The sequence below is a fragment of the Dasypus novemcinctus genome, chromosome 6 (assembly GCF_030445035.2).
Source record: "Dasypus novemcinctus isolate mDasNov1 chromosome 6, mDasNov1.1.hap2, whole genome shotgun sequence".
Classification (NCBI taxonomy): Eukaryota; Metazoa; Chordata; class Mammalia; order Cingulata; family Dasypodidae; genus Dasypus; species Dasypus novemcinctus.
In genome coordinates this window covers 124,086,568-124,111,706 of record NC_080678.1, presented here as the reverse complement: position 1 = coordinate 124,111,706, position 25,139 = coordinate 124,086,568, and the positions used below count along the sequence as shown (strand labels likewise).

The 25,139-nt window shown below is 37.1% G+C and overlaps 1 protein-coding gene and 1 pseudogene across 12 annotated transcripts in view; both read right to left on the bottom strand.

Moving 5' to 3' along the window:
• The window catches only part of LOC139439098 (myotubularin-related protein 10-like), a 303,254-nt pseudogene that overhangs the window by 189,641 nt on the left and 88,474 nt on the right, over positions 1 to 25,139 (bottom strand).
• The window catches only part of LOC101434078 (zinc finger protein 596-like), a 60,754-nt gene that overhangs the window by 6,044 nt on the left and 29,571 nt on the right, over positions 1 to 25,139 (bottom strand). For 5 of the 12 annotated variants that reach the window (XM_058299364.2, XM_058299360.2, XM_058299359.2 and 2 more), the window contains 5 exons: positions 6,142 to 6,279; positions 3,234 to 3,319; positions 1,535 to 1,661; positions 654 to 746; positions 47 to 135 (listed from right to left, as the gene is read on the bottom strand). In XM_058299364.2, coding sequence (XP_058155347.1) covers positions 47 to 135; positions 654 to 746; positions 1,535 to 1,661; positions 3,234 to 3,266 — 342 coding nt within the window. In that variant the 5' untranslated portion in view covers positions 3,267 to 3,319; positions 6,142 to 6,279. Of the gene's footprint in view, positions 1 to 46; positions 136 to 653; positions 747 to 1,534; positions 1,662 to 3,233; positions 3,320 to 6,141; positions 6,280 to 23,707; positions 23,891 to 25,139 lie in introns of all 12 variants that reach the window. The other 7 variants (XM_058299357.2, XM_058299362.2, XM_058299368.2 and 4 more) reach the window with 2 other exon arrangements.

Genomic DNA, 25,139 nt, shown 5'->3' with positions numbered 1-25,139 from the left:
CCCTAGGAATCTACTGAAATATTAAGGTTCACAAAATTAAGCTCACCAATGCCATTTTAGAAGTGTCTTTCCAACAGGTAGGTTGGTTGAATATCATTTCTATCATTTCCCATGTTTTAAAGGCACTTTTCCTCCCTGCAGAAATTGAAAAGAAAAAAAAATTGTTAGAATAGCATTGGGGGACCATAATTTTAGAAAGTTCCAAGTATCTCTTTCAGTATGTTTCCCACATTCACAATTAGCTGGGAAAGAATATCAAAATAATGAATACTTCAGGAATAAGAAAACATTATAAGATACTACAATCAGAAAAGATTTTCAGGCATGGAATATGAGAAAATAGAAGTTGGGATATCAGGAGGTGAAAAAAGAGGGAAAAATATTCCCAGAATAAGACCAGGACAAGGATCATTATGTGAAGGTTTAATTGCAGTAAAAATGAATATCATTTTCACAATGCCAAGGATACTTGATAAATCTTGAGAGGTATACAGAATATATACCCAATATCATCAGCTACATTTTAGATATAACTCATGTAAGTAAACCTAAAGAAATCATAATTCACTTAAGGAATTCTGAAGTTAAATTACTGAAGCAATACTCCTTATATCATGAGACCCACCTCTGATGTACAGGTCCTTAGAGCTTACCTGAATTCTGGTATTGAGGAAATCCTATTCCTTCTCTCCACACTTCTCCTTGTCCCAATTGGGAAAGCAAATCTGTTTTGCAGACTTGATATCCTGTTTATATGATAAAAAGTTGCCAGAATTATGATTTGTAATAGTAACAGAGTGTGATCATGATGTACATGGCAGGTTACCAAAGAATAAGGTAAGCACTGAAGGTTAGCAATGCAACAAAACCTAGAACTCAGATAATTGATAATATTTAAACAGAAATTATAACTCTTCAACTTTTTCCAATTTCAGTGAGGACCACTGGTTATTGTTGCCCATGCATTAGTACAAAGAGAAACCGTAGTATCATTTATATTCTAAATGGGGAGAAATCTATATTTCCAAACTAACTGAATATTATGTTCAAAAATAATTCAGCTAATATAAATCCAAAAGAATGTTCTAAATTCTATATAGAAAAGGATATATGCAATGTTTTATGATGTTCTGAAGTCTCAGAATAGTCCTTGAAGCAGAATATTTATTTCACCACAGTCAATTATTTTTCCATTCAAAAAGTATTCAGAGTTCTCAGCACAGCACTGAGTATTAGAAATCGGGATTCAAGAAAAACATTAAGCTGTAGTCACAAAGATTAAATTCTATTGGGGTGAACTAGATGTAAATAAAAAAATTAAAGAAGCATTTAGGCAGTTTTATATTTTATAACAGTAAAATGTATAAAAATCATAAAATATAAAAATATAAGAGAAAATAAAAACACAACATGGAGAAGCTGATATTTGAATAAATAAATGGAAGATGATTTATGATAAATATATTTGTAGATAGGTTACATAGATGAGAGATAGAGATAGATAGAGATGGCAGAAAAATTTTGAGACTCTCACCTACTGAAACCAAGTTATTTATATTCTCCATCATCACTTCTCTGAACAGCTTTTGCTGGAATGTGTCTAACAGGTCCCACTCTTCCTTGGTGAAGTCTACAGCTACATCCTTGTAGGTCACATACTCCTAAAACATCATAGAAATTTGGTTCACACATCACTATCCTAAGCAATGTCTTGAGTGTACTGTACAAAACAGCAGCACTAAAGAAGAAAAAATGTATATAGGGTTCCAGTAACATCATTATCAATGCTGAATTTTCATCTGCCTTTCAGATGCTCTCACAGATACATACACACTCTAAATACATAATACCATATTGTTAAAGAAAATCATATGACATGGGATGTTATATACACATGGAAATTTCCCAATAAATTTGTAATTATGCCTTTTTAAAATTGATGATAAAGCTTTCATTCAATCACTTAAAACTAAATCAATTTTTCTGAAGAATTTTAAGTAAATTTACAGACTTATTGTAAGGCAAGCAATATCTATATTTCATTAAAAAAAATAAATGCGCTTAGATAATTCCCCTATACAGATGAACTCACTTTCCTTTAGTTATAAAATCATTTAAGAACACGTTATGCTTTTTCACAAATGCAAGTTAAATTCAATCTATTATTCATTAAAATGGCAGGGAAACTTGAAGAAATATCCAGAATTCCACTAAACTGATTAGGTAACAAATCAATAAGTTCTGCCTTCCTCAATGCTACATAACCCAGGTATTCATTGCAATGTATAAATACAGATAGTTCAGGGTCATAAGCCAGGGATTCCTGAGACAGCTGTACTGATAAATGGCCTTAGACTGACAATTCCTATGGAAGGAGATTTCCCAATCTCAACTTCTTCTGGGGTCTAAAATACCACTTTTCATTGTCTAACTTTGATCTTCATACCATTTGTGTGTGAAAGATTAAAAAGAATCCTGTTCATTGCTTTTGGTCTCACCAAGTCTTCAAAAATTTTCACAGAGAAATAAATTTTATACTACTTATTATAAAGCTTCTGAAACCACAGCCACAAGGAAGGAAAAATAATTCCTATGATTTCATTCATTTATAAAATTTGAATGTTTGCCTTAGAAAATTGAAGTTAGGAATTTGAACAACAGTGGTAAGGTAAATTTTGGTTTTCTTTTAAAAAATATTTCAAAATGTGCAAATACATTCCATCAAAATTTTAAGAAAATTAAATTTGGGGAAAATAAATTATTCTTCATTTCCTTTAATTTACTAATGTTCCCATGCTTCTGGTAGTTATTCCTACCCCTACACCACAGTACCTGTAATGCTGGATTGACCCCACAGTTGAAAACTCAGCCCCTTTTCTGACTATAAATTTCTCTTCTTGTTCATCCCTGTCACATCTATTCATTACATGTCAGGGCCAATCTCAGGCACTAACATGATCAATCAACTCATTATTTATCCAATGAAACAATGGATGCATAAGAAAAAGAAAACATCTGTCATCTTTTCAGACAATACAATCTTTAAGAAAGCTGGAACCAACTCTGGGAATATTATTCATTCATCAGTCCCTAACCATAATTATTAAAGAGTCCTGTATAAAATTAATTAAAGCTCAGATCATACATTTGAAATATCCATACCAATAGGAGAAATCTTCCCATCTGCTGGCAACAGAAGTGCAATTTCAGTAAAAGAAGAACTCCTTACTCACCTGTGATTGCATTGTCAAAACCTGAGCTGTCATCTATCTTCCTCTGGATTTGTATTCAAAACCAGACAAGCACAGATTGAACAAAGCTGAGAATGGAGAAAGAAGACTTAAGATTCAAGTCTTGACCACAACTTTCAGGCCCACCTGTCATGAATGCCAAACCCTTCACCCAGGAGTATACTCAGCCCAATGAACAAAAGGAACATGAAATGTGCTCAAGAGAAATAAGGAGAGGACTCTCCTTTCCCAGGGTCAAGATGCTGGAGGTTTTGTCTTCTCTGGTTAATGATGATATGACTATGTTCATTGTACAGATAAGAACATGAAAACCCATGCATTATACATATTAATTAGCCCATGGTGTTCAGAGACTTTTACTCATCCCTAATTCCAAAACATAGGAATCCATGACCAAAATCACATTTGGAAATCAGTCCTCACCACAAGAGGAAACAGACTGGAATTTCTCAGTTGGCTTTTACAATAGTATTGGTTCTCTCACATGCATTTCTGTCTTCTGGGCTCTCACTCTCTTCCTGCTCTACCATGACCCTGACATGATGTTTTGTCCTAAAACATCTTAGTTCTTCCATATGTGATGTCTAACAGTGCAAACCCGTCAACACTAAGTTCTATATCTCACCCGAAGGTATTTGTAAGAAACTTAAAACTATATATTATTAAAAGTAAAAGAAAAAAAAAAGAGAATATATACTATTATGTAGCTGATCATATCTAGGATTAACTTAGGCATTTGTACCTCAAGTTCAGGAAGAAAATGATTGTATTCAACATGTCTGAAGAATTACATATTTTTAATAATTTAATATTCTCAATAAGCCAGCTGATAAAGTTTAATTTACTCATTTAACAAATGTTTCAAATAGAAGTTCAGAGAGGTGAAGTAATATGACAAACTTATGTGGCCAGAAAAATACACAGCTAGATTTAAATATTTGCTTTCTATATCCCAATTTCAAATATCTTAAGGGTTACATGCCACACAAGGTATTACATGGAATGTCACCTCTGATTTAAATAATCAGATACCCTGTTGTTAAAACTTCCTCTTCATATACTCTGTTACAAATAAACACATGCACAGGTTCTCCTGATACAAGGAAACCTCCATTGCATTGAACCCACTTCCCAAATATTAGCTTCCAACTCATGTAATATTTATTGCCAGATGCCAGATTTATTCCAAGCATACATATTTCAGCATATGCTTCTTGAGAACTATATTTACTGTATGTTTCAATAAATATCTTAGTTTTCCACATCTGCCCACATAGGAGGTGATTCTAATTTCCTGTCATGTTTATTACATGTGACACAGCATATTACTAAGCTGTTGCTTTATGACTAAATACAGAATTACAATTCCTAGTGCTTTCAAATATATCTGGGAAAAAGACTACATCTTGATAATTGAGTTTTGCTTCCACCATAATTTGCATACCATATATTCTCACATTTCACATTAATTTTACCAGATTAGATTAACATAATAACGAGGCGAATGATGTGATTTTTAAAAAATTACTTCGACTTAATGCCATGTCTAGTTATTCCGGCATTCATACCCATTAGTTATTCCTTCTCTCTCATTGAAAAGTCTTGGCACCTAATTAAGTTGAATGTCTCCAACTAAATTCTTCTCTTAACTATTTCTTTTTGAAATCTTTTCTATCACAATCACCTAATCATTTAACCTTATTGTGTCTCTTCTATTATGAACCCAAAGGCCCCCTGTGCCTATTTCATCTCTAGTACCCGATTTCCTTTTCCTTCTTTCACAATCTACATGAGCACTTTCACACTTTTCTCATACAGCCTTAAAAGATGAGTTAATATCATCACAGACTTCCTCTTAAGTAAATCATGCTACCATCTGCAATAAGCTCCCCATGAATAAATCAAGTATGTGTGCTTCAATCTATAACTTGGAACTAAAGACAAATTGGAGCTTTTGGGAACTTTCTTTTTCTTAGACTCCTTGGACATCTCAGTTCCCCGAATGTATTCAAAGTATTCTAATCACTCCTTCCTCTTTTGTTCTGCATGGCACTACTCAAACAATATTATTAGAACATCTAGTCCCCTTAATCTCCCATTTCTGTAAACTATCATGACAATCTCACCTATCTATTCAATTGCTTCAATATATTCCACTGTTGGCTCTAAAATGACAGTGTACATCTCTACATTCATAGAGAGAGGCAAAAAATTCAAATATAACTCAACACATTTCCACCACAATGATCCCAGAAATCTAAAATAAATTATCTTCTAACTCTTACTCTCTGATTAACCTAGATGCCAATCAAGACCAATATAATCAAGGTATACAACGTCAAGAAAATATTTCCCTTCAAATTAAGTAATTTTAAGGTAGGAGCCCCCAGGCATTCTAAGATTAAATACGAATTCATCATTCAGAAAAACACAAATACATTCATGCTAGCTAACCATACTTCATTTCCATGGAAATCCCCTCAAACACTTTCCACATCCTACTCATGTTCCTTCAGTCCCTGTTTTGTCATTTTCTCAGGGATCTCTTCACTGAGCCCTAACATAAGGTATTGTTTGCTGTTCTAACAGCCTATATTACAATACTACTATTCCTTCAGGTCCCTCATATAATTTTTCTTCGTACATTTATTTTTTTGGTTCATATTTTCATCTCTCCCCCTGGTCAAACTGCATAAATGCTTCCTTGAATGGTAATAGATAAAATAAATTTTCCTTTGAAATGATCAAATAATTATAAATCCAGAAATATTATATATCCACAATAAGTTAACCTGACCTCACATGGTCTAGGCCCAACTGCCTGCAGTCAAATTAAATACATTCTTATTAAAATGAAAAACATTTACAAAATGCACTAGGACTCTCCCACCTGTTTAAAATTCTCTTCCTTATTCATGAGAACACAAATAGTCTGAGAATGCAAGGAATCCAAGTCTTAATGAAGCTGCTTTCAAAACATGTGTAGATCAGAGCTTCTTTCTCTATGTAGTTGATAACATCATCAGTCCTATAATTCAAAAGACACATCTTGATTAACTCAGATGTTAGTCAAGATAAATCTACTCAAGGCACACCTTGACTCATTCACTTCCTTCTAAAACTCTCAAAACCAACCTTCTTACTTTCTGAAAGATAATCCACACTTTTATGGATTTTGGTTGTCCTGGGTAAGTAGTCTAAAGCATGTATACCAAGAAGATTCTTACTAATCTGTATGTCTGAGTAGAATTGAAATCTACAAATATTTTCTCAGTCATCCATGTGATTCAATGTAAATAGAAATATTTGTGCTGAAAAAATATACAAGGAAAATTTTAATAGTTCAAGAGTGTATATATTTTACTATAAAGCAAAGGAAAGACTATCCAGTATAGGTCTCATTATGTCAAATCCATCTTAAAACTTCAAAATATTAAGGGTTCCCAAAAGAAATTATTAAGTTTCATTGCTGTTTTTTTATGAATAAGTTGGGTTTAAAATTTTTTTAACTAAAATTATTATCAATGTATGCTTGCATATGCTTTAACAGTACATTCAGTTTATTTTGAGTTGTAACAAAGCTTACTATTTTAGTGCTAAATTACTGGCACTCTTGAAGAAACTGTGTCAGAAAACATTTTTCCTTTATGACCATTCAGATGCATTACTGTAATCAGAGCTACATCCTATATTTTAAGGCACTCGGCCTATTGAATATAACTAAGTAGTATCTATTGATTTCTATCAGAATATGCACTTTGGTTTCCATAAGTAGGGATCTTTGTGAAGGAAGGCAAAGTCACAGTCTCAAAAACAACAACAACAACAACAACAACAACAAAAAACAAACCCAAAAAAGTATTGTAACTGCTAGCAGGTATTAGGGGAACAATATGCTAATTTTTTTTAACCCTCAAGACAAATAACAGAGTAAGATTAGCAGCCATGTAATCTTAATCAATACTCAATGGACTGTGAATTTTGGTGCACAAATTAAAAACTATTAGCAGCACAAGTAAACCATGACAATAAGGTAACAAATACACTAAAGCAAAACAAGAACCTAAGAACAAAATCTAAAGCATTCACAGTTAATATGTCATTCATTTCCACTTATTTCTTTTTAAAATAAGCCAATTAATGAAAGAAATTTAGGGCAGTAACCTTCTGCATCTCTCTCACACTATTTTTCATTTCAGTCTCTCTAGAGCAGGCTTGACTCAAGGATCTTTTGAAAAAGTGTGGAGGTTAGAAGTCATGACTATGACCCTGACTATGATCTCACTTTGCCTAGTACCAATTATCTCTCCAGTTAGTAGCAATTATAAGAGTTGATTTAAAAATTATTCAGATATATCTTGAGAAATAGAAGAATAAATTATTTCTGTAGAGAAATCAATCAAGATATTTCCATTTTAGGCACAGGTATTTATATACAAATACATATTTTATCATTTTTAAATTCACACTACTGAAATTAAAATATTAGCATTTCATTACTTTCGTATCATGCATTTTAGGTAATCAATTATTCCATTTTCATGGCTTTCTTATATAGTCCTATGTGTTTTCAGCCTGGTTTCTGTAGCAAGATTAAAATGTATGTGAAACCTACAAGTACCATAGGGTACACATGTGTGAAAGTGCCAGGTCAGTTGGCCCTACTTTGGAGTTTGTGTTCCTGAGTGTGATGGAGTTGGACTCAGATGTGACCTTTCTACACATGCCCCTTTTGTCACTTTTATTGGACCTGTGGTTGTTGCTGGGGTTGGTGTATACTCAGGAGACCGGAATCTCTGGACTGCCCATGTGACAGCTAGGCCCTGAGCCTCAGCACACTTATAACTCCTACCCTCTGGTTTATTGGACTTACCCCGGCCAGCTAACAGGGAGGTGAAGAAGGTCAACCACCACACCAGGGAGCCAAAAGTAACTACAACTGCAAGCAGGAGAATTGCATCCATCATCCATGTGGAATGTATGCCCCCCTCTTAATATAGAGGTGGAGTGGACATAACCATCCCAGGGTCCACAGGATGGAGGAACAGAGTATGGATTAGAGTGGACTTACTGATATTCTACTATGGAACTATTGTGATTAGTAATGGAATAAATTGTAGCATTGAAGTGGAGAAAGTGGCCATGGTAGCTGCTGAGGGTAGGGAGAGGGAAGAAAGATATGATGTGGGGGCATTTTCAGGACTTGGAGTTGTCCTGGTTGGTACTACAGGGACAGATGCTGGATATTGTCTGTCCTACCAAGGCCCACTGGTGGGACTGGGCGAGAGTGTAAACTACAATGTAAACCATTATCCATGTGGTGCAGCAGTGCTCCAAAATGTACTCACCAAATGTAATGAACACCCCATGATGATGAAAGAGGCTGTTGATGTGGGAAGAGTAGGGTGAGGGGGGTGAGGGTATATGGGGACCTCATATTTTTTTAATATAACATTAAAAAAATAGATATGCTGTGTACTCATTTTAAAAAAACATAAAACTTTATAGTTTGATATTAGCCATATCTGTTATTTACTCTTTGTAAAGAAAAAATGTAAACATGTAATGCTTCGATCTATTACCTTTATCTAATGAGAATTAGAGATCCCAGGATTATTATATATGCTGCTGTCAATAAGAGAAAAAACATTAGAGAAACTCCCCAGCCCATTCCTGGAGAGCTCAATTAATGGTTAACTTCCTTTGTTGCAAGCCTGTATGCAAGCTGTAAGAAAACCTCTCAACAAGGAGGCTAATTTGAGATTGCTAGATCTCCAGTCCTCCTCTGGCTAATAAAGTCACTTTTCCTTCCTAGACTAGTTCAGTGTGTCTATTATGCTATGCTAAACACCAAGCCCACAGATCCTTCTGATCACTGTCAATTCCAGGCATATTTTTTGAGAAAGTGAATTTTTTTAAAAATGAGCATATATATGTTGGAAGACAACTCTGAGCCAGGACTGCCCAAAAATATAGAGTCATTCTAGCAAATGAAACATAGAATCTGGCCCTACATTTTAAAGAATAACATCAAATTTCTTTATTGAGCAACTGTGTGACAGATAATTTTACTCAATCATTAAAGAAGAGCAAGATTTTCAAAAGGTGATGAGTCCATCTAAGTTACTGATAATAAAACAATGAGAATCTCAATGCAGAATATATTTTCATGTCTGGAACTCATTTATGAAATTTGGACAGGAATGTGTAAGTTCTATAATCATAGATGATAACTAAGCCAAAGGAATGGAATATATCGTCTAGGTGGAGAGATAGGATTAAAGGAAGGACTGGGACTATGTGCTAATGAGTTTCAACATTTAACATTTCAGAAATAGCTTGAAAATATGTAATGTGGGTCCAGAAAAAATCCAAGAGAGTGTGGTGACATAGGAGACCAGGACAAAAATGGATAGAAGGAGGAAATTAGGGAATTTGTTGAGGATTCTTGAAAGGTTAAGATGCTTTCAGTAGTTTCAGTCAGATGGATGTAGGCAGCTTCTCAAGGGCAATGTATGTAAGTGCAGAATGTGTAAGCCATATCAGAGTGCACTGAGCACTATGAGTACTGAGAGCAGCAGGTGAGGGCAAACTCACTGATTGCAGTTCATTGAAAAAGGTTGGCCTCAACTGGTAAGAGAATTTAATAACTGGAGAATTAAAATCATATACCAATAAAATATTTTAAGATAGTAATTATTTATTATATTTTTAAAAAGATACATAGATCACACAAAATGTTACATTAAAAATGAGGTTCCAATATACCGCTATACCCCCAACCCCCAACTTCTCCCTCATAAGCAACCTCTTTCATCAGTGTGGCACATTAATTGAATTTGATGAATACATTTTGGAACACTGCTACACAGCTATCACAGTCCTGTCAGTGGGTTATGGCAGGATATACAATGTCCTGCATCTGTCCCTGCAATATCATTCAGGACAACTCCAAGTCCCCAAAATGTCCCATTATCACACCTCTTCTTCCCTCTCCTTGACTTCAGAAACTCCTGTGGTGACTTTCTCCATATCAATGATATATTTTCTTCCATTGCTAGAGTCACAATAATTCTATAGTAGAACAGGAATAAGTCCATTCTAATCCATATTTATTCCTCCATCCTGAGGAACCTAGGAAGATGGCAATGTCCAGTCCACCTCTAAATTGAGAGGGGACTTAGACAACTAACGGAGTGCTGATTCCCATTCCAGGGAACTCTGTTGTACTTCCCAATGGAGCAGCAACGATTCTCCAAGTGCAAGGGCAAAGACCAGTGAAGGATGGTCCAATAATGGGCCCTTAATACTGATGACTATGCTTATGAGTCTGTGTGCTTGAAATTTCAAGTAGGCCTAAAGCTGCAGGGTGCCTAAGAGTTACCTCCTGAGAGCCTCCGTCTTGCTCAAATGTGGCCACTCTCTTAAGCCAAACTCAGCATGTAAATGCATTACCTTCCCCCCAGCATGGGACATGCCTCCCAGGGATGAGTCTCCCTGCCACCGAGAGATTACCACCAAGCACCAGCTGGTGATGCAACTAGAAAAGACCTTGAATAAAAGTTGCAAACGGTAAAGACAAATGAGTTTATATAGCGAAGAGGTAAAGACAAATGAGTTTATATAGCGAAGAGACTTCAAAATGAGTCAGGAGGTCATCAGAGGGGTTGCACTTATGCGTGTCTCAGCATGATCTCAGAGACAGCCAAAGTAGATACAACCCCAGTTAGTGGTGCTCCTGAGGGCTACGGAGACACTCAGGTCCTAGAGTCATGACAGATGGCTCTAGAGTCTAGTGCCTTGCCAATGGGCCCTACTTTGGAATTTGTGCTCCTGAGTGTGATAAAGTTGGATTCAGACGTGATCATTCTACACATGCCTCTTTTGTCACTTATACTGAATCTGTGGTTGGCACTGGGGTTGTTATATGTTCAGGAGACTTGAATCTCTTGAACCTCAGCAGAGTTGCAACACCTACTCTGTGATCTGTTGGACTTACCTAGGCCAGCTGACAGGGAGTTGAGGATGGTCAACCACCACATTTTGGGGACTTGGAGTTGTCCTGAATGATATTGCAGGGACAGATGCAGGACATTGTATATCCTGCCATAACCCACTGACAGGACTGTGATAGCTGTGTAGCAGTGTTCCAAAACCACTCAGGGAACCAAGAGTCTACACTGCAATCAAGAGAATCCCATGTGGGATCTAAGATAGTAATTTGATAGAATCAATGTATGAAAATTGATAGTATTTATAAATGGTAATGGGGATAGGCCAGGCACATCTCATGGCTTAGAGAATGCCCAAGAAAAAAAATAAGAAGAAATCTTGAGGTCTACTCAATTCTTCAGCAAGTTCCAGAGACAAATCACACTTTGAACTTATCTCAAAATTTTGTGCTGTTCAGCTTATTTATCTATGGGAAAATGCCACCTCTACTTATACTCCCTTTGTATAGGAAAAATATTTAATAAATCCAATGGAGTGATTCATTCCAAGGAGAAAACCCTGATTGCATAGACTGCAGACACCAAAATTAATCAGTGTTCCATTCAAAGAGATACATTCTGTTCACCTTGATTTGACTTACAAGATAATTAAGAAGTTAAAATCCTCTTACAATATTGGAAAATGAAGAGATAAGGCTATTGAGAAGAACTGAAAGGCTACTTTATTAATTAATCCAATAAATACACTTTATAGTATATTCTTTGTGCCAGGAAATATTCAAAATCCTGGAGATGCAACAGGGAACCAGATATATCGGTTGTATATGGAAAAAGAGTTTGAATTCTCTGGAGGAAGACTGTGATTAAAAATAAAATGAATTCAGTATTCTTTTGGTTGTGGTGTGAATCTCTACCCAATGTGGCAATGCCCCATGAACATTTGAACATATTTAGATACCTTGTATGTATGCCCTAGTGAACTTCCTTCCATGTATTTCCCAACACTGACATTGTACAACAATGTTCCTTTTATTTAATCTATAGTTAGCACTGGAGTTGGTAGGTCCATGTCCAAGAGACTTGAATCTCTGGGCTGTCCATGTGCCAGCTGGGCCCTGAGCCTCAGTGGAGTTGCAACAGCTACTCTCCAGTTCATTGGACTCACTGAGGACAACAAGGAGGTAAAGATGGACAACCACCACACCAAGGAATTGAGAGAGCCAACAACTGCAAACAAGAGCGTCCCATCCATTAGCCATATGGGATCAAGGTCCCCTCTCAATTAGAGGTGGAGTGGGCATCACCATCCCAGAATCCTCAGGATTGGGGAATAAAATATGCACTAGAGTGGACTTACTGGTATTCTACTATAGACTTATTGTGATTTTAGCAATGAAAGAAATTATATCATTGATGTGGAAATAGTGGCCACTGGAGGTGCTGAAGTAGGTTGAGGGAAAAATAGGTGAAATGTGGGGGTATTTTCAGGACTTGGAATTGTCCTGAGTGACATTGCAATGACAGATACAGGCCATTATATATCTTGGCATAACCTAGAGAATTGAATGGGACAGTGTAAACTACAACATAAACTATAATCCATGCTATCTGGCATTGCTCCAATATGTGTTCATCAATTGCAATAAATGTACCATATTAATGAAAGAAGTTATTAGTGTGGGGAAAAGAGGAGGCATGGAAAGTGGGGTATATTTTTTATGTAACATTTTTAAAAAGATTTATTTTATTTATTTCTCTTCCCTTCCCTCCCGCCCCAGTTGTCTGTTCTCTGTGTCCATTTGCTGTGTTCTTTTTGTCCACTTCTGTTGTTGGCAGCGGCACAGGTATCTGTGTTTCTTTTTGTTGCATCATCTTGTTGTGTCAGCTCTCCATGTGTGTGGCACCATTCTTGGGCAGGCTGCACTTTCTTTCGCGCTGGGCGGCTCTCCTTACAGGGCGCACTCCTTGCACGTGGGGCTCCCCTACACAGGGGACACCCCTGCGTGGCACGGCACTCCTTGCAGGCATCAGCACTGCGCGTGGGCCAGCTTCACACAGGCTTGGGGTTTGAACCGCGGACTTCCCATGTGGTAGACGGACGCCCTATCCACTGGGCCAAGTCCGCTTCCCTCTTTTATGTAACATTTTATGTAATGTAAGCATCTTTTAAAAATAAATTTAAAATATATTTAAAAAGAAAACTGATCAATACATCATGTTTTCAATATTATTGCAAGTAACTATGATTCTTGTTCCTCAAAAAGTGAAACTTAGTGGTTACCATAGGTTCTGATAGGAGGGGGAGGGAAGAATAAAATACATGGAACATAGGACATTTTTAGGGCATTAGAATTGTTCTGCACAATCTTTCAATAGTGGGTACAGGCCATTTTAAATTTCATCAAAATCTATAAAAGTGTAAGTTGCACATACACAGGGCTCTTCTGTCCTTCAATTTGAATTTATAATTAGTACTAAAATTGGTAGATGTATGTACAAGTCACTTTATCTTTGGGCTATCCATGTGCCAGCTGGGCCCTGAATCTCAACAGAGTTGCAACACCTACTCTCCAGTTCCTTGGATGCACTCAGGACAACAAACAAGGAGGAGATGATGGATAACCAACATACCAAGGGCCTGAGAGTGTCTACAACTGCAATCAAGAGAGAACCATCCATTGGCCATATGAGATCAAATCACCCCAATTAAAGGTTGTGTGGGCATTACTATCCCAGAATCCTCAGGATTGGTGAATGAAATATGGAATAAACTAGACTTACTCATATTCTAGTATAGATTTATTGTGATTCTAGCAACGGAATTCACTGATGTGGAGGCAGAGGCCACTGGAGTTTCTGAGGGTAGGGAGATGGAAATAGAGGTGTAATATGGGGGCATTTTTGGGACTCGAGAATCATCCTGAATGACATTTCAATTACAGACACAGGCCATTATATCTTGCTATAACCTACAGAATTGAGGAGAGAGTGTAGAATACAATGTAAACTATATGCTTAGTGGCAATGTTCCAACATGTGTTTATCAATTGCAATGAATGTATCACGCTAATGAAAGATGTTGCTAATGTGGGTAAATCTGGGAGAGGTGGGGAGTGGGGCATAAGGGAATCCCCTATATATTCTCTGTAACATTTATGTAATCTAAGTATCTTTTAAAAGGTTAAAAAAATGAAAAGACCAAAAAAAAATGTAAATGTAGGGTAAATAGGAGTACCCTTTCCTTGAACTGCTTGCAGAAGGGCTTAGAGAGGGAGGGCAATATTGGCAGATGACCCAATTCCCCCTCAGTAGGGGAAAGACTGGCACCAAGAGTGCAATCAGTCTGATGCAAAAGAATGTTAATTGCTTGAATCCTTGATTTACTATTCTGGGAAACATCCATAGGTAAGCACTCACTGTTAATCATTCCATAGGCTATATATTAGCTAGCCCCCCTCTTTGTGCTGTCCAGTCTATATAAGCTTTAGCTTTGTTTCCCGACTATATGGGTGCAGTCGTTGACTGATGGTTGTCATCAGGACAGGTGAGTAAATAAAATGGCATGGCTGCTACTGGCCTTATGGCTTCCATGTGGATTCTCAGGGATATCAAAAGCATTCCTTTTGATATTGGCCTTCCCAGACTTAACCCTCCTGCATTACAGTAAATCATAATGTAACCCATTGGTCATGGTTAGTAACAATGTTTCAATATTTGTACATCAATTGTAACTAATGTACCAACCAAGAGTAAAAGACTATTAAGAGGAGAGGGGGAAAGGGGGGACATTGTTGAGTATATGGAATCCCTTATATAATCAATGTGACTTTTCTTTAACCTAAAGCTTGTTTTAAGATAAAATGGGGGAAAAAAGACACTGGGGAAATATATGGAAGAAAATACTACTGTACTTCAAGACAACAGATCTTTCAGTGATGGAGGACACAATGTATAAACATTTTATTTCAAATTACTTTTAACTTTGTTCTATTTTGTTATTTTTTAAAGCTATTATTTTACTTGCTTGTTAATTTTATTGGTTATTTTGTTGGCTTCATTTTTGGAGTCTAGATCACAGAATGGTCACAACTGGGGCAGGGGAGGATCATTAGTATGGGCTATTGGTAATGGGGGGATGCATGTGTAGGGGTTTACTTAGGGCATGCCACTAAGGTATATGAATATATTCAAGTGTTTATGGGGCACTGTCATAGTAACTGGAGATCCACACAATAACTGAAAGAATAATGAATTCCCATCTTGGAGAACTCTGCTACATTCTCTAATAGGACATCAAGAATCCCCTGAGTATAAGGGCAGTGCCTAGTGAAGAAGGACAGACCAGCATGACAGGCCCTTGAAACAGATAACTGTACTTATGAACCTTTTCTTGTGAAATTGAAACAGCCTAGTATTATATATTGCCTGAGTAACCTCCAGAAGCTTTCTTGCTGCTCAAATATGGTCTCACTGTTAACCCCAACTCAGTATATAAATGTACTATCTTATCACAGTGAGGGACATGACTCCTGGGAATGAGCCTGCCTGGGATTATTAGCAACCAACAACTAGCAATGCATCTGGAAAAAGAGCTTGACAATAAGGGAGAAAAGGTAAATACAAACGAGTTTTTATGGCTAAGAGATTTCAAAGTGAATTGGGAGGTCATTCCACAGGTTATGCTCATGTATATCTCAGCAGAAGCTCATTGACTGCCACAGTAAACAGTGCCTCCTGAGGGCTCTAGAGACATACTGACACTATGAGCAGGGAACACAGCTCAGGAATTTGGAAACCTTTCATTGGGTCTTACTTTGGAATTTATGCTCTCCAGTATAACAGAGTTAGACTTATTTATAATGTCCCTACTTAAGGCTCTTCTGCATCTTCTATTTGAACCTATATTTAGCAATGTACATTATAAATATATGTCCAAGAGACTTAAATCTTTGGTCTGACCATGTGCCAGTTGATCCCAGAATCTCAATGGAGTTGCAACACCTAAGCTCAAGTTCATTGTACTCACTGAGGAAAACTAACAAGAAGATGATAATGGGCAACACCCATTCCAAGGAACAGAGAGTGTCTACTACTTCAAGTGAGATAGTTCCATTCATCTACCCCATGTGATCTAAGGCCCTTATCAATTAGAGTCAGAGTGGGCTTCACCATCCCAAAATTTTCAGGATTGGGGAATGAACAATGGACCAAATTAGACATTATTATCCTACTACAGACTTATTGTTATTCCAGCAATGGAAAAACTTTTATCATTGATGTGGAAACAGTGGCCACCAGAGGTTCAAAGGGGAGGGAAAGGGAAGAATAGGTGTGATATGGTGACATTTTTGGGACACTGGAACTGTTCTGCATGACACTGCAATGATGGATCCAAGACATTAGATATTTTGCCATAACCTATAAAATTGCGTGGGACAGACTATAAACTATAATGTAAACTATAGTCCATGTCTGGGAACAATGTTTCAATATGTGTTCATTAATTGTAGGAAAAGTACCAATTAATGAAGGATGCTGTTAATGTGGGGAAGTTTGGGGGTGGGAAGGAGTGGGGCATATGGGTATCCCATATATTTTTATATAACATTTATGTAATGGAAAGCTTCTTTAAAAATAAAAAAAATTAAAAATGATAAAAATTAAAAGTGAGTTTTGACAAGGTTGTGAAGCCCTCCCAGTTGGGCTAGAACAGTCTGTACAACAAATGATGCTGGGAGAAATGGGTAGCCACATGCAAAAGAAAGAGGACCCCTGTCTCACACCTTATATATAACTATATATTTTAATAAAAGGAAATTTATTGTCATACCTATCAGCATAGGTTTATATATTTCACAAGGTTTCCCTATGGTATTTGCAAGATTTTTAAAAACCACTAAAATTAGGAAATTAATAAAAAGTGAAATCCTTCAATTCCATTTGGATATAAATTCAAATTCTTAGAAAGAAAACTATAAACATTTATAGTACTCTATTGAAGTATTTAAATTTAATTTTTCCCTACAAAAACAAATTTCTAAAATCAGCTTCCTATTTTATCTAAGGAGAGGTAGTAATAATATGTCCTAGAAAGTACTATGTGGTCTCTTCACTAACACTGCCTTACTTCATGTTCCATATCACTAACTTGTTTCATTTTTGTTACATTAATGTCAATCAAATGTTCATATTTCTTCATTTTCACATTATTTTTAAAATTGTATTGATACATATTAATAAAGCACAAATCCATCCTAAGTATACAATCAATGATATTTGGTATAATCCATAGTTCTTTTTTTGTTTTTTGTTTTGTCTTTATTTATTTTTTTTAATATTACATTAAAAAAAATATGAGGTCCCCATATACCCCCCACCTCCCTCACCCCACTCCTCCCATAACAACCACCTCCTTCATCATCATGGGACATTCATTGCACTTGGTGAATACATCTCTGAGCACTGCTGCACCACATGGTCAATGGTTCACATTATAATTTACACTCTCCCCCAGTCCACCCATGGGAGGACATACAATGTCCAGTAACTGGCCCTGCAATACCACCAGCACAACTCCAAGTCCTGAAAATGCCCCCACATTACATCTCTTCTTCCCACTCCCTACCCTCAGCAGCTACCATGGCCACTTTCTCCATATCCATGCTACATTTTCTTCCATTATTAATCATAATAGTTCCAGAATAGAATATCAGTAAGTCCACTCTAATCCATACTCTATTCCTCCATTCTGTAGGCCCTGTGATGATTATGTCCACTTCACCTCTATCAAGCACCTATCAAGAGGGTGCTTAGATTCCACTTGGATGATGGATGCAATTCTCCTGCTTGCAGTTGTAGGCACTCTTGGCTCCCTGGTGTGGTGGTTGACCTTCTTCACCTCCCTGTTAGCTGGCTCGGTTAAGTCCAATAAATACAGGATAGGAGTTGGAAGTCTGCTGAGGCTCAGGGCTTGGCTTTCACATGGAGAGTCCAGAGATTCAGGTCCCCTGAGTATACACTAAACCCCAGTGCCAACCACAGGTCCAGTAAAAGTAACAGGAGAGGCTTGTGAACAAAGATCATATCTGAGTCCAACTCCATCACACTCAGGAACACAAACTCCAAAGTAAGGCCAACTGACATGTCACTGAAGTCCATCTGCCATGACCGCAGAACCTGTGGGTCTCTGTAGCCCTCAGAAGAACCAACACCTGGGGTTGTATCTACTGTAATGAGTTTTCTTTGTTTGGTTGTTTTTTATTTTTTACTTTTTCTGGAATAATGAAAATGCTCTAAACCCAACTGAACTGATACATACAAAACTATGGATTAGCTATCTCAGCAGAGACAGCAGAGTTTTGAATGTATCAATTCAATTGGGTTTAGAGCATTTTCATTATTCCAGAAAAAGTAAAAAATAAAAAACAACCAAACAAAGAAAACTCATTATCTCGTAATCTCTCTATGCTTCCCTTTCTGTACATACCTCCTTTTCTGTTTCCTTCTCCTAGCATATCTGTATTTACATTTTATAAAACAGCAATATATGTGCAATATCACCCATATTGGTATTTTATATGTGGTTTCACTATGTTATAGAGATGAATGTTACATTTTTTAGCTCTCCTTCTAGTAATATACATGTCCTTAGATTTTCTCTTTTGGTCACTCCCATACCCATATAATAGATCTACTAGTCACAAACACTATGAAATGCTCTCACCATTGCCATTCACTTCCAAGGATTTTAAAAAAACCTTTTAAACACTTCCACACAGATTAACCCTCAGCTTTCCATTTTCTACCCTTATTCTAGTTTCTGGTGACCTATATTCTAATTATTAATTACATAATATGTTTAGTTCAAAATATCACAATCATACAGTATTTGTCCTTTTGGGGTCTGGCTGACTTCAATCAATATAGTGTCCTCCAGGTTCATCCATGTGGTCATACGCTTCATGACTTCAGTTTTCCTACAGCTGTATAATATTCCATCATGTGTTTACACCACAATTTGGATATCCATTCATCAGTTAATGCATACCTGAGTTGTTTCAAACTTTTGGCAATCATGAATGATACCATTATGAACACTGGTATGCAGATATCTGCTCATGACACTGCACTCAGTTTTCCTGGGGTATTTATTTAATAATGGTATTGCTGGGTCATATGGCAAGTCTATATTCAACATCCTTAGAAAGTACCAAACACCCCTCAAGAGAGGCTATGCCATTCTATATTCCACCAAAAAAGTGAATAAGTGTTCTTATCTCTCTACATCCTCTCCAATATTTACAATTCTCTGAATTTTTAATAGAGGCCAGTCTAATAGGTGTGAAATTATATCTCATAGTTTTGATGTCCATTTCCCTAATCACTAAGTATTTTTCAGGTTATTCTTTGCAATTTGTATCTCTTCTTTGGGTAATTGCCTTTTTATTTTTTTAGGTCAAAGTGGGTTTATTATATTCAAAATGTGATATAAAATATCCTACCTTATTACAGGTTGGTCTCAAATTTGCTTTCAAATTTTGTTTTCAAATGAAAACTATTCAAGGAGTCATGCAGCCTCTACCATAAACTAATGGTACAGAAGTGAAGCTGGCTAATAAGATAGGGAATCAATAGATGGATCGCAAACCTGGTAAAGAGTTCATGTGGACATCAATAACCCCAGATCTGGGTAACTGCCTTTTCAAATCTTTTGCCCACTTTTTAACTGGGTAGTTTCTCTTTTTATTGTTGAATTGCATGATCTCTTTTTATATAAAGGATATTAAAATCTTATCAGATATGTGATTGCCAAATATTGTCTCCCATTGAGGTGGTTGACTTTTCACCCTGTTGACAAAGTCTTTTGAGGTGCAGAAGTGTTCATCTATTTTTTTTTAATTTTGTTGCTTGTGCTTTGGTGTAAGGCTTAATAAACTATCACCACAGTATCTTGAAGATATTGTCCTACATTAGGATTTTGTGGTTGTTGATTTTTATATTTAGGTCCTTGATCCATTTAGAGTTAATTATTTTTGACTATGTGAGATAGGGGTCCTCATTCTTTCTTTTGGATATGAATATCAAGTTCCCTCAGCACCACTTGTTGTAGAGACAGTTCTGGCACAGCTGGTTGGGCTTAATAACCTTGTCAAAAATCACTTGACTGTAGATGTGAGGATCTATTTATGAGTTCTCGATTTGGTTCTATTGGTCAATCTGTCTTCATTTCAGTACCATGCTGCTTTTACTCCTTAGTGGAGTAAAATGCTTTAAAGTCAGGAAGTAAGAGTCCCTCAAATTCATTCTTCCTTTATAAAACAGTTTTAACTCTTCAGGGACTCTTTCCCTCCAAATAAATTTGGTAACTGGCTTTTCAATTCCTGTAAAAAATGCTGTTGAAATTTTTATTGAGATTGTATTGAATCTATAAATCATTTTGGGGAGAACTGACCTTTTAATGATATTTATTCCTCCAATCCATGAACATGAAATGTCTTTCCATTCATTTAAGGCTCTTTTGTTTATTTTAGCAGTGTTTTGTGGTTTTCTGAATACAGGTCCTATATGTGCTTGGTTAAGTTTATTCCTAAACATTTTATTGGTTTAATCAGTTAAAATTCTTTTTCTAATTTCCTCCTCATATTATATATCAGTAGTGCATACAATTGTTAATGATTTTTGCATATTAAACTTCTATCGCAATACTTTGCTGAATTAATCTATTAGTTCTATTAGATTGGTTGTAGAATTTTTAGGATTTTCTAGATAAAGGACATATCATCAGCAAATAGTGCAAGTTTTACTTTTTCCTTCCTATCTGGGTGACTTTCATTTCTTTATCTACCTTATTGCTCTAGCTAGAACTTCTAGCACCATATTGAATAACACTGGGTGACTGCAGGCATCCTTGCCTTAATCCTGATCTCAGCAGGAAAACTTTCAGAGTTTTGATTCTGAGTACAATGCTATCTGTGGGTTTTTCACTATATTTATTTTAACATACTGATAAAGCTTCCTTCTATTCCAATCATTTGAATTGCTTTTAACAAGAAATGATGCTGTGCTTCATCAAATGCCTTTTCTGCATCAATTGAGAGGATCATGTGATTTTTTCATCTTCAATTTCTCTACGCAGTTTATTATACTAACTCATTTTCTTGGGTTGAACTACACTTGCATACCTGGGATAAAACCCACTAGCTTGTGGTGTATTATTCTTTTAATGTGCATTTGGATTCTGTTTTCAAGTACTTTATTGAGGATTCTTACATCTATATTCATCAGAGATGTTGGTCTTTAATTTTCTTTTTTTGTAGGTTTATGTGGATTCTTTTATTAGGCTGGTGTTGGCTTCAGAGAATGTGTTTGGTACCATTCTTTCATATTCAATTTTTCAGAAGAGCTTGAGCAAGATTGGTATTAGATTGTCTTTGAATAAACAATAGAATTCAACTTTGAAACCATCTGGTCCTGGGATTTTCATCTTTGGGAGGATTCTTTTTTTTTTAGGTACTGGGGGCCAGGAATTGAACCCAGGGTCTTATATGTGGGAAGCTGCTTGAACCACATCTGCTCCCCTTTGGGAGTTTTTTGATGACAGTTTCAATCTCTTCAATTGTGTTTGGTTTGTTAAGGTCTTCTATTTCTTCTAGGGTCAGTATAGGTGGTTTATGTGGTTCTAGGAATTTGTCCATCTCTTCTACATTGTTTAGTTCTTTGGCATACAGTTTATCATCATATCATCTTATGTTCTCTCTTATTTCTAAAGGCCCATGGTAATGTCCTCCTACCATTTCTGATTTTATTTGCATCTTCTCTCTTTTTACTTAGCTACAGTGGAAAAAAACAGCTAGGTACTGGCATAGAAATGGACATATTGAGCAATGGAACCATATCAAGAACTCAGAAAAAGACCCTCACATCTACAGTCAAGTTATTTTTAACAAAGCTGTCAAGCCTCAAAGTTGGGCCAAAACAACCAATTCAACAAATTGTGCTGGGAGAACTGGATATGTCTCCAAAAGAAAGAAACATGACCACTACCTCACACAATATACAAAATTACATCAAAATGGAGAGATGGGGGCAAATAAGTGACTGAGTAAGTGCTCGAACAGCTCGTTCTACATGGCAGTTAGCAATTTAAACAGAGCTATCTAAACCATATGTTTGGGGGGCTCAGGAGACCATAAGAGCATCCTGCAATATCCTTGAAAGAATGGAAGGTGGACAATGCCCATCTACATTGAAAATATGTGATTAGAGCACTCCACACTGTGGAGGCCAGTGCCCATCTTCCACTGGTGGCACAATCGCCCACAGGAGCCCTTCTGTGGTAGGAGTTGGTAGCTCCTTTTCCCAAATTAGGGAGAGGAAGAAATTGTTGGGCACCAACTTTAGCTACTTATTAGTAAATTTGGCTGGCTAAAGTATAATCCTAAGAACAGCTAAAGTCTGAACTTGTAGAAGTTAAAAAGAGCCTGGTAGCCACCATTTAACTCTGCCTCTGGCATGAGGGGAAGTGTAGCTACGTAAAATCACAGATGATAGAGACCAGCTTTTTTTTTGACACAGACTGAATTGCAGCCCTAGCTATCATAGGCTCCAACCCCAAGTCTGGCAGGGAAGAAGCTGGGTGGACCTGCAACAGCCTTTCCAACCAACTGCAGGCACTTTCAGCTTTCAAATATGGATACTCAGACACCTGGAGGTCTATCCCCAACCCCAACAGGATAGGAGGGGAGTTGTGTTTCCTTGGCCTTTCTGGGCTACTGCATGCCTATTCAGCCCACACAAACAGGTTTGTTGAGCACCTGGGACTCCACCCCCAGAGCATGTAGAATAGGGGGGCTGGATGTTTCTCAACCTCTCAGGGCAACTGCAGATACTTTTGGCCTGCATGATCTCAACTGTTGGGTATCTGTGGCTGCCCCCTGACTGGACAACTGGGAGTGATATTTCCCCAGCCTCTCTAGGTAACTGCAGGTGCTTTATTCCCACACAAACAGAATAATCAGACACTTGTAGCACTGTCCCAACTCAAAAGAGTATAGGAGGGGAGCTGTGTTTTCTCAGACTTTCTAGTCAACAGCAGGCAATTTTGGACACACAGACTATACTGTTGGGTGCCTGTGGATCGGTCCCCACTCTCCAGTAGAATAGGAGGGGACTGTTGTTTCCTCAGACTTTATGAGCATGGCAGGCACTTTTTCCTGCATGCAGGGAATACTGAAAGGAATGCTACAGTCTGAATGGAAAAGAAAGGAGAGAGATGCTTGGAAAAGAGTCTAGAAATGAACATTATATCAGTAAAAGTAACTATAGTGTTAAAAGGTGGTGAAAATAAAATGACAGCTAAAACCCAAAGGACAGAATAGTTGAAATAAGAACTGCCTTTACAGTAATAACATTGAATGCTAATTAAACTCCCCAATCAAAAGACACATATTGATGGAATGAACAGCATGTATGAAGCTATCTATATGCTGTTGACAAGAGACTCACCGTAGACCAAGGATACCAATAGATTGCAAGTGAAAGGCTGGCGTTTCCAGGAAAACAGCATTGTAGGTAGGCACTGCCCAGCTCTTCCACAAAAAACAACACAGAAGGGACAAAATCCTACCCAACTGAGCTGTGTTGGGAATCCACACAGCAGTAAGTTTCAGGGCATCAATCTGGAGGAAGCTGGACAAAGAGATAAAGAGCACAAGGGAAAACCATGAGTTGTTCACCCCTGTGGCTGGAAACAATGTGCAGCTAGCCCCACCCTCAAGGCAAATATCCTCCAGGGACCACCTGGCTCTCACCAGCCAGATGAGTAGGAGGAATTATTCATGGGGAGGAAGACAGGTCTGGCAAAGTATGGGGAGTGGTTCCTTTAACCACAGGACACCAGAGCTCCCCTGAATCTCGGGAAGGACATAAGCTGCACTGAGATGGCCCCAGGGAGAGGGGAGAGGTGAATATGCTCAAGCAGGAGGTCATGCCTGCCCAGTTGCCTGGTAAGAGAGGAAATTAGTCAGGGAGGAGGCAGAGACAGGCAACTAACTAGCCCAACTGCTGAAAACTATTAATAGTTCATTTTGCCTTAGGAAAATGGGAGCAAGAAGAGCCCAGTAAGCTTTCAATAGTCTATTTAGTCTATACAGTTGCTGTAGTGCTGTGGAAGAATTCTTGCCTTGCAAATAGAAGGTCATTGGTTCAAGTCCCAATATCATGTAAGAGAAGGTATCCAGGGACAATTAAGGCGTGCAGGTAGCACCTGATGATAGGGAACTTACAGAATGAGTTTCTACTGTTTCGCTTTGCTTTTTTTTTTTCTTTCCTTTTTCTTTGTTTTATTCAGTAAACCTGGATACATCACCTGTGAAGGGCAGCCTGCAGGGTGATTAACTGATGAGCACCAGCAGCCTGAGAAGCTTTCTAGGGACCTAAGAGGGAGGGATGTTTTTCATGGGTTGCTTCTTAGTTGCTGTTTTTATTCTTTGCCTTTCTTTATTTCCTCTTTTTTCTTTTACTTAATTTTTACCTACTTTATTTCTCTCCTTTCATTGCACTGTTTTCTGCTTTCAATTGCTTTTCTTCAATTTCACTTCTTGTTTGGTCTTCATTTTTTTCTTTTTCTCTCTCACCCATTTTTTTTTCTTTCCTTCTATTTACTCCTCATCTGTGAGGCATTTTAATTCATTCTATATTTTTTCCCTATATCTTGTTTCTTGTTTTATTATTTTCTACTTATCTATCCAGCCTTTTTTATTCTATTTTTTCCTCTATTTTGTTTCCTACTTTATTTTTCTATTTATTCTTATTCCTGTCATTTTTATGATTTTACTTAGTTTCCTAGTTCTTGCATAGTTCCTCTTATACCTATTTTGTATTATATCACCATTACTCTTTTTCTGTTCTTATCTCTTTCCTTTTCTCTTGTCCTAGT